Raw genomic sequence first — 18,650 nt, forward strand, 5'->3', positions numbered from 1 at the left:
TTCTAATCGGAGATGAAACAGAAAGTGGAAAGAGAGAATTTGAATATTTCCTCTTGCCTGCCTTTCTCATCACTTTTCAATATACCCTTCCTTTGTTTTGTTTTGTTTTTCAGAGAAACCACGGATGAACAACATCCTGACATCAGCTACAGAGCCCTACGATCTCTCCTTCTCCCGCTCATTCCAGAACTTGGCCCACCTGCCCCCATCATATGAGTCTGCAGTAAAGACCAACCCAAGCAAGTACTCGTCTCTGAAGAGGCTCAGTAAGTCAGGTTCTCCTGAGGTTGAGGTTGGTGTCTCCAAGGCATACTCTAAGCAGAGGATGATCCTATACCTGAGGCCATCTGTGGAATTATGAGCACAAAAAGGGGGCTGTACATTGAAGAGGAGAATAGAAAAGCCATCTGCTTTTGTTCTTTAAGGCCTGAGTCTATCTTAGAGCTCAGTAAGCAGAATATACCCATCAGTGGTTTCTGTTCTCCATGGCCTAAAGAGCAGGCACATTCTGATACTTGTCCGAGACCTTAGAGGCTATTTGTATGAGACTCCATTGCTAGAATTTAGAGCAATGTAGGTTTGCAAGTGTCCTGAGTTAAATTTAAGAGTCATGAGGGCAGGTGATGTGAGCTTGGAGAAGGGGTCAGAACACCTAAATTTGAAGTACCCTCATAGGATTGTTACAAGTTGGCTGGGTTGTGGGCACAGGCAGACAATGTGCAGGCTGATGACATACATGGTTGTGGGGGAGGCTGGATGCCCATGAGCTGGCTTCTTGTGCATTGAGCTGTTATTCCAGAGAAGGTGTTACTCTGCTCCTAAGCTACCAGCTTATTAGCATTTGCACAAGGGCCTCCTACTTGGACATCTTTATTCCATGATGGAAGCTGGTTCTGTGGCCTAGCTTCCACAAAGGGAGGCTCTAGACTTCAGCTAGAAGATACTAGCTGCCACTCTAGGGGTGTTAGCAAGACTTGAGAATCATCCTCTATCCAAGGAGGTGTGGATATGATGGGAACCAGAGGACCACAGAGTTGGCCTTGTCATCAGCTCTACCAAGAGTTCACAGGGGGTCCAGGAAGTGCCTTAACCCAGGTCTATTCAAGGTGGTCCTTAGTTCTCTGAGTTCCAATCTGCACTTGGTAAGGTCCAGAGATTGATTTGCACAAGGAATGGAGCAGCAACACACAGCTTATCTGAGCCTCCATATCTTCCTCTATAAACTATATTATCTTTGGAGACAGAGCAAGAGGGCTTATGGGCTCTCCCTACCTGAGTCCTGGCTGTGATGTCACTCATTGCCTTATCTGTATCTGTGTCTCCCCTGCAGCCGACAAGGAGGCAGATGAGTATTACATGAGGCGGAGGCACCTGCCAGACCTGGCCGCCAGGGGCACGCTCCCCCTCAATGTCATTCAGATGTCACAGCAAAAGCCACTGCCCCGGGAGCGACCCCGCCGGCCCATCCGGGCCATGTCCCAGGACAGAGTCCTGTCTCCAGAACGGGGTCTGCCAGATGAGTTCGGCATGCCGTATGACCGCATCCTGTCCGATGAGCAGCTGCTCTCCACGGAGCGCCTGCACTCCCAGGACCCACTGCTGTCCCCTGAGCGGACAGCCTTCCCTGAGCAGTCGCTGTCGCGGGCCATCTCACACACAGACGTCTTTGTGTCCACACCAGTGCTGGACCGCTACCGCATGACCAAGATGCACTCCCATCCCAGTGCCTCCAATAACTCCTATGCCACCCTGGGCCAGAGCCAGACAGCAGCCAAGCGCCATGCCTTTGCCTCACGCAGACACAACACGGTAGAGCAGCTGCACTACATCCCAGGTCACCATACCTGCTACACAGCCAGCAAGACCGAAGTGACTGTGTGACCTGCCAGGCAGGGCTGGGCCACTGGACAGGGTGGCATGGGGCAAAAGAGGGCATCAGGAGCAGATTATCCAGCCTTGCTCCTCTCCCTTCCTGGGTCCTCTTGGTGGGAGCAGGGGGGAGGTTGATGTGATCCAGAAAAGCCATACCCTGGACTGACACAGCTCCCACCACCGCCTGACCCAATATAGGAGGCCCTGAATCTAGAGTGAGTTTCTCTTCCTCTTCCAGTACAGTCCACAGGAAGTGAAGAGACAAATGAAGACAAGGCCCCAGTCTCTCCCCACTCACAGTCTGGACCCTTCAATCCCATGTCCCTCTCCCTCCCCTGGGGATTCAGTTGTAGATTCGGTCAGCCAAAAGACCTTCCAATGACCCTGATCTGAAGCTGCCTGGGTTTGAATGGCCAGTGTGCATGGTCAGTGGGCTGACCCAACAGGCTCCTCGGTCTCATTCATTTACCTAGAACCGCATCACAGAAATCTTCTAGTGCCTAAAAACTGCCTGCTCGCTCTCAGCCAGAGAGCTGCTGTGTCAATAAGCACAATAATGATTCTCTTTTGCCTGCTGAACTCTGATCCCCACCCTCCCCTTCCCAGCTCTGACCCTTGAGAGCCTCAACTCGGCTCTGTATCCCTTCAACCTCTGGACAGGGAGGGTTCTCTTCCTTTAGCTGCTTCCTGTTGTTGAGTAGTTGTCCCATTCCAGCTGGCTGCCCTGATCCCTGTCCTAAGAGAGGGTGACTCCCCCAATCAAGCTGCTTTATCATCAAGCTCTCTGGGGCTTTAGCTTTTAACCTCCAGAGGGGTGTAAGTGATGAGTTGCAGGGATTTGAGGGGTAGCCTCCAGCTACCTGATTGTCTCCTCTTTTCCTCCAGGCCTTTAGGTCTGAATTATGACCGCCACTCAGGCCTGCCTTCTCCACCCCTGCTCTGCTCCCAGGTAGCACCTATGGTTGTAGTCAGAGAAACCCAGGGTGGGGAGGGCCACTGTGATGCCCAGTATCTCAGGGGCTCACCATTCCCATTTTCTAGGATTCTGCCAACCCCCTGCCCCATGTACCTCAGGCAGGATAGAGGCAGAAGCTTCTAGACAGATGCTCAGCCAGAAAAAAAAAAAAAGACCTCCCAAGAGGTCATTGTGTTACATCCTTTTCACTTCTTTCTGCCCACTATTTCTCTGTTCTCACTCTCACTTCCTGTCTCTCCTTTCCCACTTCCCATCTCCCCTCCCCATCCTTGTAGCTCCTGTAAACTCTCCTGAATGTTCTTGCCTCAGATCCGTAGATAGAAGAGACAAAGACCCATTGGCAGGTGCAAATAGATAAAGTGCACTCCAGACTACTAGTCTGGGGGATTACTGGACAGATTCACACATAGAATTGCCTCCCTACAGAAAGAACTGGCATTGAGCATATCCAAGCCCACTGTCAGGTTTGTAAGCTCATTACAGCTCCTTGTATGACAGGTTCCCTTATCGGGAACCTACCTATGTGACAGAGAATCATTCAATTCTCCAATACCAAACACAGAAAAATAAGGGGCTTTTCCCAACTCAGGGCCCAGGCACCTCCTTGGACTGAAGTTGGGGAGAAATCAGCTTTGGATCGCTATTGTGATACTAAACATGGAACTGTGAGCTGTCAGAATCCAGCCACCAGTAAGGTTATATATTCCCTCAGATCTACATTTAAGGCCTGTAAACAGGCGGAATCAGTAGAACTCCTCAGTCTCTGTCCTGGGAATGTTTAATCAAACTAAGTCTACAAACCACAAGAGATCAATGAGTTGCTTCTCTTTAGATTTTAAGCACACAAAAGTTCTGTTTCTTCTTCCTGGGCTTGGGTTCCAATGTGATTAGGAATTTCCAGCATGAATCATGAGGGGACTATTAATGTAGCCCTGAGCTTCCCCACTAGGGAGGTGTCTCTGGGGCTGTGGGACTGGAAGAACGAGTCCATTCACTCTGCTTTCTTCCCCTCCAACACATAAACCTTTTCTTAAGGGCTGGTCCCCACAGGTTTATGAGCATTTATTTAAAAAGTTAAGCTACGAAGGCTAGATAAGGAGAAACTAGTCTAAATAGAACAGTGGATCACTCAAGAAGCATGGGTGAATGTTGCAGTTGGTTCCCTAAGTTGGTTATCTAGGCTAACTAGGTAACCCTTGGGCAGTTCCCTTGAGGATCTTGTGCTACATGGGAGTGGAAAAGATAGGACATGAATGAGTGAGAACTCTATCCCCCATATGTCACTCACTAAGCCAGTGATTTCATCCATTGAATGCATCTTTTATATGCCAAGTACTCTAGCCCCTAGATCTTCCCCAATCCTTTTCTCTGAAAGGGTGTGTCTGTCTGTTTGTCTCAGGGGTGATTTAATAGATCAATTCTAAAACATTTCTCATCTGGCCCTTACCTCTGTCTGCTTTAAAAAGAATTGAGTGTCCATTGGGTTAGAAAATGCTACTGAAATGCTTATTTCTTTTTGTTGGATCTAGAAGGGAGATATGGAGAGCAAGGAAAAGGAAAGAGAAAAAATGGATATGTCTACAAAGTTTCTGCAATGCAGACTCCCATTTCAAAATCCAGAAAGCTTCAGTCTTAAGGAGGATGTGGAAGTACTGTAGTGTCTCCTTCATTGCAGTTCTGAATTATCCTCATTTCAGTTGCCCATGTTCAACCAAGGTCTAAAAAACATAATTATTTGTCTTGGCTCATTCAAAAGAGCATCCATACTCATATAATCTTTTATTACAGTATACCATTGTAGCTTCCTGTTCTATTACTATTAATCTCTTCCCTTGTCTAAATTATAAATTAAACTTTATCTAAGAGATGTATATATATATATATATATACATATATATATATATATATATATATATATATGAGTAAGTCTTATAAGAACCGTGTGCTAACTGATTGTGCAACTGGAGCTCCAGAACAATAGTATATCTAGGGTTCAGTGCTATCCATGATTTCAGGCATCCACTGGGGAAGGGTCTTGACAATAAGTGGGGAAACTAGAGTATACCAGAAATTCAGTTTTCTCATTGTTGTCTATGAACAAGCAAAGCCACAATGCCAGATAAATTGGAGTAAGATAGGGTTCTGGGGCTAGAACATTGATGTTACAATCCATGCAAAGCCAAGTTGTGTCTTCTGACACCTATACAAGAAGGGCCAACCCTTCCTCATCACAAACCCTCCTGCCCTTAGCAAAAGAAGCCAAAAGCCCAGGGTTTCCCTGATTGCCTTCTCTTTCCTGCATGTCTCCATTATTCTGCTAGGAATTGTCTAGGTTCTATACAGGTCTCTCCTGCCCTTAATTGCCTAGTGAAGACCTCAGTATATCCTTCATTCTCCCACCTTGTCTTCTCACTTTTTCCAATGAACTCCTGATGTAATGTATCACAAGTCACAAAGGATTGCTAAGAATTTCCAAATCTCCCCCTCAGGACTCCCCAGTGTCTTAGGAAATGCATCTGCCCTTTGTTAAGTTCCAACCGTTTCCCCCAGGTGAAATTTCCCCTCTCCTCTTTCCACACTCACTTCTGTCTTAACCTCCATCTTTATGTGAGTTTCTTGTTTCCGTCCTCACATCTCTTCCTCCATCCTTAACTTCTTTCCCCTGACCCTGCCATAGTCTCTAGTTTTAAGAATTAGAGATCTTTTTGACATTATGGATCTTGACAAAACTATGGAAGAATCAGACATTCTTTGGGTCCTTTGTTTATTTCAACGGCTTATCGTCTGTTTCCTACATCTGTGAGATCATGCCCAAGACCTTGGGACCCAGCCCCCTCTCCACCCAGATCTTTGGAACGGAAGGAATAGAGTTGCCAATTCAGATATGGGATGGCCAAAAGATCATCTTTGGTTCCTGCAGCTTCAAGAAGCTCCTGACCCAGCCTGCTAGTAACCCAGAGGATCCTGCCTTGGCCAAAGATTCATGCTCCGCTGCCATTGCTACCACTCAATCCCCCTTCCTGCAAGGGTGCATCACAGCTCTCATGTTGTCCCTAAAGGTTTGAGGGCCTCAAAACTTGCATGCATAAATAGCCTTCCTACCATCAGTACCACCAAACTTAAATCACTTCCTTTGGAGATACTTTGGCTGCCACCATTTTCCTATTCTGATTCTTCCATAAACAACTGTGAATTTGACTCAAGGCCATGTTCAGAAGAGCTGCCAATCACTTGGACCCTAAAAGCTACCTGAAGAGTTGACATATTACCTCCCACTGTTTCTCCCCTGTCATCCATTCTGCATCTGGGAAACTTTGCTCTGGAGTTATTTTCAAGGAAGCTTCTTGTGTTTTAACAAAGTCATTTTCAGAGCCCAGATGTTATATTTTTAACAAATGTGGCATTTTAATGGTAGATTCAATAAGATAGCCAAGCCTTCCTGGTTCTATATTTGATGTTTGAAGGCACCATATTGAAGAAAAAAAAAGAAGACAAAGGAGAAGGAGAAGAAGAGGAGGAGAAGGATGAGGACGAGGATGAGGAGGAAAAGGAGGACAAAGGGAAGGCTCTGGAAACCCAGCTTCAGAGCTGTTGTCTCCATTCTGCTTCTAGCTGTGTGTGTAAGGACAAGTCATGTTCCTACTGAGTGCCTCAGTTTTTCCATCTGTAAACTGAGGGGCTTTGTTCAATAGGCCCTGAAGTTTCATCCAGTGATTATATTTTAGGGCTGTCATTCCCCATCAGTATTTCTTCCGTTCACTGCATCCCTCCTCACCTCAACTGAGCTGTACTCATCCTACTATCCCACCCCTCAGACATCCTCAGATACCCTAGACAGCCACCAGACTCCTGATGAGCCGGATGATAGCCATGGCTTCAGCTACCCACAGGTCTTCATATATCTGAAAGATAAGGCCCTGATCATTCAACAGGTCACCAACTATGTGTCACAGAGGCCTCTCAAACAGACACACCCAGCTGGGTGTCTGTGTCATGAGGAAATTCAGAGTTAGGAGTTTTCATTTTTCATTATGTCCTTGTAGCTGGAGGGAGGCAGTTGGATATTCCAAGAAGGGATGGACTGGAGCAGAAAGGTTTGAAGGTCTGCCCACAACAGTTGGGCATGGAGTTTGTTTCTGAGAGCAGCTGGGACACACATTCCAAGTCCCAGACAAGCATGCTTGGCAAACACTCTCGGTGGCAAATGATTTTATAACCCACTCCAAAATGTACATCCTGAAGACCATGTCTGGACACTGAGGTTCCATCCCAAATGGAGAGGACAAGGCAGCACTAACTGGGCTGCTGGGAGTGGGCACACCCCCAACCCCCAGGATCTTTTTAGTCCCTCCTTGTGATGCTACCATCCTCCCTGTGAAGGCTCTCAAAGCAAGAATGAATATTCCAAGTTGGCATCACCCAACTCCTATTGTAAATCAGCAAACACATTAACCTTCCATCACTCAGAAAAACAAAAACAATGCTGTGTGGCTGTGTGTTTTGTTAATACCTCCCTGTTGAGGGAGGAGATTTGGCTCCACTTAGCCACCCACCCTGCAGTGACCCTTGAATGACACTCCATGGGAGGATCCATTCATTTGCTTCGTAGTAGCAAATCTTCCTCTAGTTCTATAATTCAACTAGACATTTTGTAGTAAAGGATTCTTGAAATTCTCTAATCAAAAGCAATTCTTACTGTAATATTTTTAGTTTGGGAACACAATTTCCTAAAGGGGTAATTAATGAACATTTTTATGCATTAGCCCAGTTTATGGAATCTATGTTTATTATATGGTAGTATTATGAAAGTACCTTTCTATCCATCCCTCTGCAGAGGTTCCTCATCATTCACTCGTTAGCTTCATGATGAGCAGTGCCCATTACTGCTTCTGTACAAATCTCATCATTCTACTAATCTGTCAAAGCACATTCTATACGTACTGTAAAACAGATTATCACTTTAGTAAGATTTAGTCTTAAGGATTTTTTCCACTTTTGTCAGTAACAGGTATTTATGAATTAAAAAAATAATAAAAGCTGTTTCAACATAACTCATGTCTCTTAAAGTACTTACTTTTATATCATCAAAGCTAAAAGTTATTATAATGCAAGGAAAAATGTAGATTATTGCAACTGGGGATAAGAATGGGGTTTGCCTATAAAAGGCAAGCTTGGGGTTAATAAGAGTACTTTAAAACTGACTTATAGTCATGGTTACACAATTATGTAAATTCACTACAATGACCAAAGTATCTACATACAAAGGATGTGCATTAAGGTGTACAAGTTAAATTGTAACTGCACATTTTAAAATGGAAATCAAAAGAATTATAGAAACATAAGACCAAGTCATGTGCCAAAAGACAAGGTATATGAATCAAAACAGAATCAGAAGTTCCAGCACAGAGTACTCTAGTATGATAATTCTCAGACCTTCGGCCTCAATTTTGTTTTATAGTTGGTTCCTACACTTATTATAGAAGATTTGAATTGAAATAGTTAAATTGAGAGCACTTACTAGAGAACCAAGTTGCACCAAGAAAGTTGATTTCAATTTGGAGTTTTGATGAGAACTTTCTTTTTCTGGTCACAACTTTATATTGTTTTTTCTTTAGCACATGTTCACTTTTGCAGTTAAAATTATCTGTCAATCATCTGAGTGTAGATGAAGTTTATGCCGACAAAATATTGCCAAATAAGATAGTTGAGTATATCCCCACAAGCAGTCCCTCTCTACTTCCAAAAATCATAGTCAGATACACTGTCTACCCAACTGTCTAAATTCCTTATAATAAAGTCATATTCATTGGAGGCATTGGGCATAAATCAAAGATCTTTTTATTCCCTAGGACCAAGTGACAAACCTGTTACAGTTCTTGTACATTACAGCACATAACCACATATACTGGAAATATGTGACCTCATTACAACAATCACCATTGGAGTGTCATTACTTCTTTGACATATTGTCTCTAACACAAGATGACAACTTGGAGCTTGTACACACACGAGTGCGCGCGCACACACACACACATACATGCACAGGAAAGTTTCATCAATCTACATTCATTATTGAAAGGAAACTCAGGGGAAACAAAATTATAAATTAGGAGATATTTTAGAAAAGTACAATTTAATTATAATACTTGCACATATGTACATAGCACATAGCTAGAAACTCTCAGGAGATTTCCCTTTACTGAACAGGTAAGAACAAAATGCATTCACACATAAAATGGTCAAGTTCTATGGACTAAAGAGTTCAAAATATATTTTACAAGTTGTTTATAAAGCACTTTGAAACACATTTTTCTTTATTTTTGGCTTTTGTTTTATTGTTGAGCAAAACCCTGGTTTTGCTATGTACCCCAGGCTGATTTGAAATTAACTAAGTGGGTCTACGACCATACCACTCTGAATGAGCCCGATCTCGTCTGAAATTAAATAAGTGGGCCTCAAACTCACAATCCTCCTTCTCAGAATCCCAAGTGCTATACATGTGGTTACACATGTGTACAACCACATCTATTTAAAGATTCTTTTCACAAATAGACTAAATATCCCACTTTAACTATTATTAACTAACAACATAAGTAACTTAATCAACATTTTCCTCTTTGAGTCTCAAAAGCAAACCTCAATTTAGTTGTGTCACATTATTCCTCAAATCCGAATTGTTTAGATGTAAATAAAAGAGGTTATAGCATCAGTAACAAACCAGAGACAAAGAAGTCTTGGGCTAGGGGCTGGGGATATAGCCTAGCGGCAAGAGTGCCTGCCTCGGATACACGAGGCCCTAGGTTCGATTCCCCAGCACCACATATACAGAAAATGGCCAGAAGCGGCGCTGTGGCTCAAGTGGCAGAGTGCTAGCCTTGAGCTGGAAGAAGCCAGGGACAGTGCTCAGGCCCTGAGTCCAAGACCCAGGACTGGCCAAAAAAAAAAAAAAAAAAAAGAAGTCTCGGGCTAAAACAAATTCCAGGAATGCTGGTAATTGTTTACTTGCACATGGACATTAATGTTCTTTCTCCTCTCTGGTTGAGCATGAGAAAGAAGCTCAAAATCTCTAGGAAGGAATAAGAAAAATTTTTCTTTCAAGAACCTAAAAAGATCTAACATAATCACATTTAGGCTCAAATGTCAGGAACAGGAAAATAAACGGTTTGGAAGCAGAGATCAGAATGATAATTCATTGAAAGTTCTAGAAAAAATAGAATTAAAAGTTTTATATTGCTGATAGGTTGGTTAGTGTCATCTTTGGGCTTTGGTTTCCTCATCTGTAATAGATAGTTGGGAAAATGCACAAGCTATAAGATCCTTCCCATGTTTAATGTTTTATCAATTAATGATCATAGAACAATGCTAAAGTTATATCTGAGTTTCCTGATAATTGACAGAGCTTATAAGCACTCACTCCTGCCCATCACAAGCCTTCCATCCCTAAAGTATAGGATGAGGTTGAAGGAACTGGACTGAGATTTATGGGGACCTTGGTCACTGTACTGACTCTGCCAATATTTTGCTAGGTGACCTGGTAAAACTTATTTCACCTCTTCAAATCTCAATTTTCTTGTTTAAAAAAATGAGGCAATCTCCAAACCAGGAGATCACTAAAATGCTTCTCTATTTCTTTAGTCCACTCATTCATTGCTTTTCTAAACCTTTTCAGGGAATTGACAAGCTTGGCCTGTATGGATCGAGGAAGAAGGGTAGAGTGGGAGGACAGAGAGGGAGTGGGGAGAGAGAAAACCTCACTGGGAGCCACTTACGAGATAACATCTTCCCACCTGCCAGTGTCTCTACTCTTTATGTCAACATATGGCCAAGGAGCAAATAATATTGAGCAAAAGGAAGAAGAAAGTCTTCAAAAATTATCTCTTCTGTTTGACTTAACTTCTCATGATTTCCCAAAATCAACAACACACTTGTTATAGAACCCCAAAGATGGTATTTTCACAGAAAATGTTCAACAGTTTATGATTTCACCATTCAACTACAGTATATTTCAGAAGTAGAAATCTTTCACAAAATAATATTAATCTCATTCCCAAATCCAAGTTGTGAAGATGTGTGGCAACTACAGCATACTAACACATTGTCCTCATTCCTGTTTGAATCAGTCTTGTCCGCAAAACAGCAACACCAGCATCTCTGTAGCTCATGGCAATACAGATGCAACAAACTTTAGAAGTGAGAATTTAAAATTAACCTATTAACAAGATCTCTGGGTTGAGTCTATATTAAAGTTAGATAAGCTCATCATTGTCAACTTTTTCAGTTTGAGATGTTTTAGCCATAAGACAAGAATAAACACTTTCCATTTTAGAGATCAGAGTAACTGTAGTCTCTGCAACCTGATGATGATATGTAACCATATTTAAAACAGATTTTAAAAATATGAATTGACAGATGATCAAGCATTTAGTACATGAAGCAAAAGCTGAGGCAGGGTATATAAACTATCTGTAGGAATGCTAACACAAGAAAAATCTTATGAGTCATAGCATATATGGGAATGGGAATTTTAAAAGACTTCACACATCTGAGTGTGCCAAAATGTGAAAGGAAAGGAGAACAGGCGTAAGATGCAGATACAGAGTAAGATCAATTTCCTGAGGGCATGGAAGGAGTCCCACAGAGGTAAGAGCTGCCCCTCTGAAACTCCTTGGGAAAGTAATTGGATCCCACTCACCTTAGTAGAGTACAAGCAAGACTCACTGGAACTTGCAGCACAGCATGGGTTGGATTGTGCTATGGTGGTAAACAAATCCCAAATCTCCTAAAACTCATCCAAGGCTTATTTTCCATCTCCACTGTGATCTGCTGGGCAATAGTAATACTCTCTCATCCTTACTCAAGAGCCCAAAAGTAGATGAGGCAGCCATTATCACCTGTGTCATCTATCGCTATGTAAACCCACCACCAGAATGATAGGTGAGGCTGGAAAGGACAATTAAATGGCAGCTCACAGTGGCACACATGATTTCTACTCGTGTCTTCTTGGCTATTACTGATAACACAGTTCCATATCACCATGAGGGAGCCAGGAAGTATGATTCTGACATGTTCCAAAAAGATGGAGAACAGAAATATCCAATGAGCAGCATCAATGAATACCATGGCTATTGAGTTACATTTAGAGATAAAAATCAGCAGTCACAAAGTTCCCTTCTCTATTACTACATAAAAACCATCAAAGTGCATTCCATTTTTAAGGAAGGCAAAACATTTCTTAAGTTGATTTATTGCATATAAAGCCACCAGAGAGCCAACTTCTTTTTTAAATTGGTTAGTCAATCTCTTATTCAGAATTCACATGGTAGCAAGAAATAAAAGCATATTCAAAGTTGGGTATGGTATTGTATCCCTATAATCCCAGTATTTGAGATGTTAAGACAGGAGGATGCTGTGTTCAAGGCCAGCCCAAATTATACAGCAAAATTCTGTTTCAAAAAGCAAACAAAAATTAAAATTATCTAAGACAAATAATGATTAAAAAAACCTTTTCATAAGACAGAAGACCTGAATGTATGTGTAATTAAGTCTCCCAAAAGCTAAGAAGGAGGAAGTCACTCGAACCATGATTTATATCTCCTTATCTCTCTCTCTCCCTCCCTCTCCTCTCTCTGTTTCTGTGTCTTTCTGTCTCAATCTGTCTATATTCCCCCCACCCCCAAGGTCATGAACGTTAATATCCCTCTTTGGGAAAATTTCTCTTGTATGTGCCTGTGTATGCTTCTACTTGGCTGAAACAATTCTGCCACAATTGTGTCTGCGTAACTTTCCCATCCAGCCCTAGTTGACATGAGCTCTCCATGTCTGAATCCCAAATTATTGGGAGGTGGGGTACACAAACATCTCTGTGATTCTCTTTGTATATCAATTATCCATTGTTTCATGACAAATTTCTCCAGGATTAATAGTATAAAACAAAACAATCACTCATTGTTATCTCTCATGATTCTGGAAGCCAATTTGGTTCAAACAGACAGTTATTCCTCAGGGACCCTTACACGATGGCATACAGATGGTAGCTGAAGGGGGAGTCTTCTCTAAGACTCCCTTACTCCATAGCTGGCTGTGACTGCTAGCTCTCAGCTGTACCTCAACAGAAGCAATTATCTGGAATGCTTATAATATGTTTGTTCAGGGCTTCCTCAAAGTGTGCCAGATTAAGTGTCCCAAGAGAGGAGAAGACAGAGGTAAGTGGGAGAAATACATTAAGAAAATGAACCAGGAAAAAGCTATACCACTCATATTATATAGTCTTAGAAGTTACAAAACGAACTTTTTAAGTTCAGTGTCTGGATTTCAGCTCAGCTTCAGGGGTGAAAATACTGATTCTGTTGTTTGAAGGAAGTATAGCAAGGTTACAATGAGAAAAAATTATGGTGATGGAAGTTACTGCTATGTTGCCTTTGGAGAAAAATAGTCTGTCACATTTCTGGTCAAGTGTCAATCACTGGTTCCACAGCTGCCGTCAAGGAGACTTGTATCACCTGGTAGAAAATGGGTGCAATCACCCACCAGAGATAACAGGTAGTGTTCTTAAAGTGGGTGAGTACACCCATTGAACAGCCTTTGTAGCCAGACAGTTCTAAAATAAAACTGATTATTTATCTGAATGTCTTAGAATTCATTCAACTGCTTATTTGTATTCCCTTTGGATTCATTCAAGTGTTTATACAAAGCCTCCTTAATAATGTTTCTCATCCTTATTACTGTTCTTGTCTGAGATTTCATCCACTTCATGATCATTTAAGTGCTTTATTGTTGTCATTTGTATGGGACATGTTTGTTTTGTTCTTTCCACGTTATTTGTGTATCTATGTTGGAATTAGTACATCTGAGCCCAAATGTTTGGTTGGAGGCTTTAAGCACCTATACCCTTTCAGCTGAAGCATTCGCAATATTTAGGCTTGACTGAGTAGCACCTGCATTGTGGTGTATTTTCATGGTCCTGGACCGGGGCATGGCTTAATCATTGAACATTCAATAATAGTTGGATGTGATTTTTTTTCACCACAATATGTTTTGATATCACAGCACTACTCAGTGAAACAATGACTAAGCTACCAGAAAAGACCAGAATAATTGGATGCTGTACTTATCTGTGAGAAGGGCATCATGGAAGTAAGAAAATTGATGTTCCAAAGCCAGATTAGCAAAGTCTGTTTTGTCAGAGGTTTGTGAATATTATGGTCTACCAGTATTGTACAGTGGCCTGTAATGTAGCAAATACTCATTACCATAAAAATCTACGCAGCAATGACATAGTAGGAGGTAGGATTTATCTTGTTTCCACAGTCAGAGAAATGTTTATATTAAAGGATTCTCATCTACCATCCATGGGTTCCTGAAATACCCTGGCCATCCCACTCAAGTTATTTATTGTTGCCTGGTCTTTTAGAATTATGGATACCATACTGAATACTAAGAATTATATCTTAATTGTTCCACCAGTCTGCCATCTTTCATTGTAAAATTTTAGAGGGAAATATAGGCAACCACAAAGAGGCAATGGGACACTTGTTATTATTATTATCATCATCATCATCACCATCATCACCATGAAGCATTTTAGTAGGCACTTGATGGAAGACTTGTTCCAAAAAGAGTTAAAGGGAGAATAAAAGAGATTAAAAGACTCTTCTCAAGTTGAGAATCAAAATGACCAGCCTTTGATCTTGACAATTCTATTTCAAGACATTCCCCTATATCAGATTATATTAACAATGGGGAACAAAGACCTCAAAGGAAAAAACACAGGCCAAATGGAGAAAGTAAAGGGTTGGCATTTCTTTTAGGAAACAACTCCAATCTAATCCCATTTATTCTCTGTAACTAAAAAAGCCCAAGTGTATTTTGGGGGCCAAGAAAGGGTATAAGAAGGATAGAAATCCAGGTGAAATTGAGCTGGTTAGCTACTCCCTCCACTGTGAGTTTTTACTCTCTCTTCATCACTGAGTGTGTTAAAACAAGTGCCTGGGCTCACTCAAAGTTAAGCCTTTTTCAGTATTCCAACCTTCTACAACTGGGATTGTGTCCTGGAATTTGGCCAATCTAGGGCAGAGATTGTTCTCTTTGGGCTTAAGATTGGGCTTGAGGGAAAATTGACCATTTAATGAGCAGCTACCAGCTTCCCATCCATTGGAGACCAGACATACTTCTATTTTCCTGGTTCTCCTCAAGCCTATAGTCAACCATGGGATACTGCTTTGCTCCTGTTGGGAAATTAGTGTATTCTAGAGAGATCCTTCAGATATGCCAACAACTCCTAGGCTGTCCTCATTGAGCCAGATTTCCTCTGACCCTCCAGGAGAACCAAGGAGGTGAACCACTCACCCTTCACTACTATTGACCATCTCTTTGACTCTGCTGTTAGAATACAATGGAATAGATGAAGCCTAGAATTCACATTGCCTCCAGGACACAGCAGACTCCAAATTACCCTCTCTTCTCTTTTTCCACAGAAATTAAGGTCAGTTCCCAGCTCCAAATTAGCTTATTAGAAAGGGCTGTACAATAAACACTATGTCAAGTTTCAAGGATATGAGTTTGTAGAAGAAATTATGAAAAATGGAGAGTAAAGAAGAAAGAATGTATTAGGATATAGCTAAAAGGAAAGGAATATGGCAGCAAGACAGGATTACATTATTGCTGTGATGCTGCAATGGATATTGGATTAGGTTTCATGGAGCTTAATTAGTATCTCACTGATTGGCTGTTTGATTCTCATGGGCCTTTTTTATTGGCCAGTTCTCAGATTGTGGCTGAACTTCATACACCTAAGAGCATCCTTTGAGCTTGGCTTCCAGAGTCCATCTGGCCAATTTCACTTGCTTGACTCAGTTCCATATTTTATTTGGCCCAGTTTGAGCAAATGATCACTTTTGGTGCTCTATCCATCTAAGCTTGGCTCACTTCCATATTCCACATAGCCTCTAGTATTTTTATTTATTCACCTGGTCTCTTTAAAAATGAGAGGCCTCTTCCACACATGAGAAAATAATCTGGCCCAAACCAAGCAGCACCTTCAATTTGAAATGCTATCATTTTAGCTGTCACATGATCAGATTTATTGATTTTATTGAAAAAGACAAGATCTTTTTTCATACTTGTCAAGAGGATAGTCAACAACACATTGAGTTTCCATATCATCTATTACCTATGCACAAAAAGCTCACCTGTGTCCCCACAAAGGCAAAGACATAGGGTGAGAAGTTGGCTCTGAGGCTAGGCTACTTTCTATCCAGAGCCCTTACACTTAAACTCTTCTTATTGTAGTCAAATTATGTATAAAATGAGTTTACAATTACTTTTAGTGATAGTGGTTGTGTGAGGATAAAATATGCAATACATATGAAAGTATTTGAAACAACACTTAGCAAAAGAAGTTCAATAAAGAGAAGAGATTGTGACATACTTTCCACATAATGGCTATATATGGGAAATATGTGGCTCCCTATATTAATGTCCTCCTGTCTCTGAGAGCTATCATGCTAAGCCCCCTAGATTCTTGCAAAATCTAGATATCCTTAATGGTTATACTTCATTCCAATCTAAATATCTTTCTAGAATCTCTTTTACATCATGAAAAGGTCAATAAAATTTCTTTCAAGGGGTTCCATTTTCAACTAATATGAGATAACGGAAGCAATTTATATATAATACACATTTGTACATTAATATGCATGTATATGATATATGTGTGCATGAAACAACAGCTTTAAACAAACTAAATATCAGGTAGCAAATAAAAGAGCTCCCTGCAAGATGAGAAACACACAAGGTAAGCCCTCTGGTGATGCTTGCTCACTGCATGGAAAGAGCTTCCAGAATAAAGAAACAAATTAAAACCTGGGGAAAAATATTTGCCTATCATATATTTGATAGAGGACTTGTATCCAGAATACATAAACAATTCTCAAAAGTAAATAAATCAAACAGGAGAGAGGCAAAGTATTTGAATAGATACTTTATAAAAAGAAGATATATACATGTCAAATAAGATAATAAAAAATGTGCTCGAAATCATTTAATAAATTCCAGAAATTTGAGATGTTACTATCCTCTACTGGCTAGAATTAGGAAGAATAAGCATGGCAATGGTTGATGGATGAGTAGGAACCAGAACTCTCATTATTTCAGGCCCAAATGTGAAATGGTAAAACACTTTGGAATATACATGGGCAGATTTTTTTCCCAAGATAAGCACGTATAAACCATATAATCCAGCTACTGTGTGCCTTAGTATTTACCCAAAAGAAATGAAAGAATATGCTCATACAAAACTGATCATAACTGAAAGATGGAAACACAAATGTTCATTCTTCAGCAGATAAATAGGTAACAAAAGAGTATAAAAGTATGTTAGGAAAGAAAAAAGGAAAAGAAAAACAAGGATGTAAGATATCACAAGAAATGTACACACAGCCCTATTATGTAACTGTACCCCTTTTGCACAATACCTTGTCAACAAAATTTAATTAATAAATTTAAAAAAGAGCAAAAAAAAGAAGAATTGAAGCAATACAGATAGTCACACACACACACACACACACACACACACACACACACACACACACACACTTTGCCAATCCTTGGGCTTGAACTCAAGGGCCTGGCTTCTTTTTTCTCAAGGCTAGCACTCTACCCCTTAAGCCACAGTGCCACTTCCAACTTTTTGTATATAAGTGGTGCTGAGTATCGAACCCAAGTCTTAAAAAAAAGTATGTTATGGCATCCTTCTTAGTAATTAAATAAAAATTGACTTTTGAGCCCTACAATACAATGGATATATCTCAAAATAATCGTGCTGAGAGAAGCCAGTACCCAATATTTACTGCTTGACTCAATTGATACAAAATTATGGGCTGGGGATATAGCCTAGTGGCAAGAGTGCCTGCCTCGGATACACGAGGCCCTAGGTTCGATTCCCCAGCACCACATATACAGAAAACGGCCAGAAGCGGCGCTGTGGCTCAAGTGGCAGAGTGCTAGCCTTGAGCGGGAAGAAGCCAGGGACAGTGCTCAGGCCCTGAGTCCAAGGCCCAGGACTGGCCAAAAAAAACCCAAAATTATAACAATTATAGAGAAAAAGAAAATATACTAGTGTTTCTGGGAACAAGGAAAAGTTATATATTAGAACTAGGAGCTTGGAGGTATTGAATATGCTATTTTTATTATATTAATAGTTTTAAGAGTATATAAACATGTCCAAACATATAAAAATCATACTTTTTGCTTGGCCTGGCTTGAAACAGCTTCACTCCCAATCCTCTTGGTCTCTACCTCACAAGTGTCTGATTATTTTTAAAATGGGCAGTATGTTATAGGTAAATTGCTTCTAAGTAATACATTTGCTTTCTAATTCCTCTTTTGTCAGGCTGAAGGATGTAAACACCCTATGGCTCATGAGAAAATATCTCCACATACTGAAAGAGCAACTAACTCAGGAGCTACCAAAATCCCTACAGACTTTAACCATGCTCATCCATCTGGTCTTCCTCTCTCCTACACTTCCAACCTTTCTCAGCCTTTTTCAATTCTGTGCTATATTTATGTTACAGGGGTGAAGGCAAAAGACTTCTCCTGAGGCCTATGAGTCCTGTTTCTTCCCTGAGAAATTTTCCTTACACTTATCATGTCTCTAGATGCAGACATGATTTTAGAATGTTTAAATTGTGCATAGTAATTGTTAGCATTTCCCTAGCCTCAGTTCCTCAGCTCCTCCCACTAGCCCTCAGATCCACCCATACCTAATGAGCCACTCCTACTCACTACCTACCTTCTTTCCCTT

General features: G+C 41.1%; 1 protein-coding gene across 4 annotated transcripts in view; it reads left to right on the forward strand.

Moving 5' to 3' along the window:
• Shisa6 (shisa family member 6) overlaps window positions 1-1,881 on the forward strand; it is a 300,596-nt gene extending 298,715 nt beyond the window's left edge. For all 4 annotated transcript variants that reach the window (XM_048366490.1, XM_048366491.1, XM_048366492.1 and 1 more), the window contains 2 exons: window positions 114-266; window positions 1,331-1,881. In XM_048366490.1, the coding sequence (XP_048222447.1) occupies window positions 114-266; window positions 1,331-1,881 (704 nt within the window). The remainder of the gene's footprint in view (window positions 1-113; window positions 267-1,330) is intronic.
• Window positions 1,882-18,650: the final 16,769 nt, after the last annotated feature.

Source organism: Perognathus longimembris, chromosome 17 (assembly GCF_023159225.1).
Source record: "Perognathus longimembris pacificus isolate PPM17 chromosome 17, ASM2315922v1, whole genome shotgun sequence".
Lineage (NCBI taxonomy): Eukaryota > Metazoa > Chordata > Mammalia > Rodentia > Heteromyidae > Perognathus > Perognathus longimembris.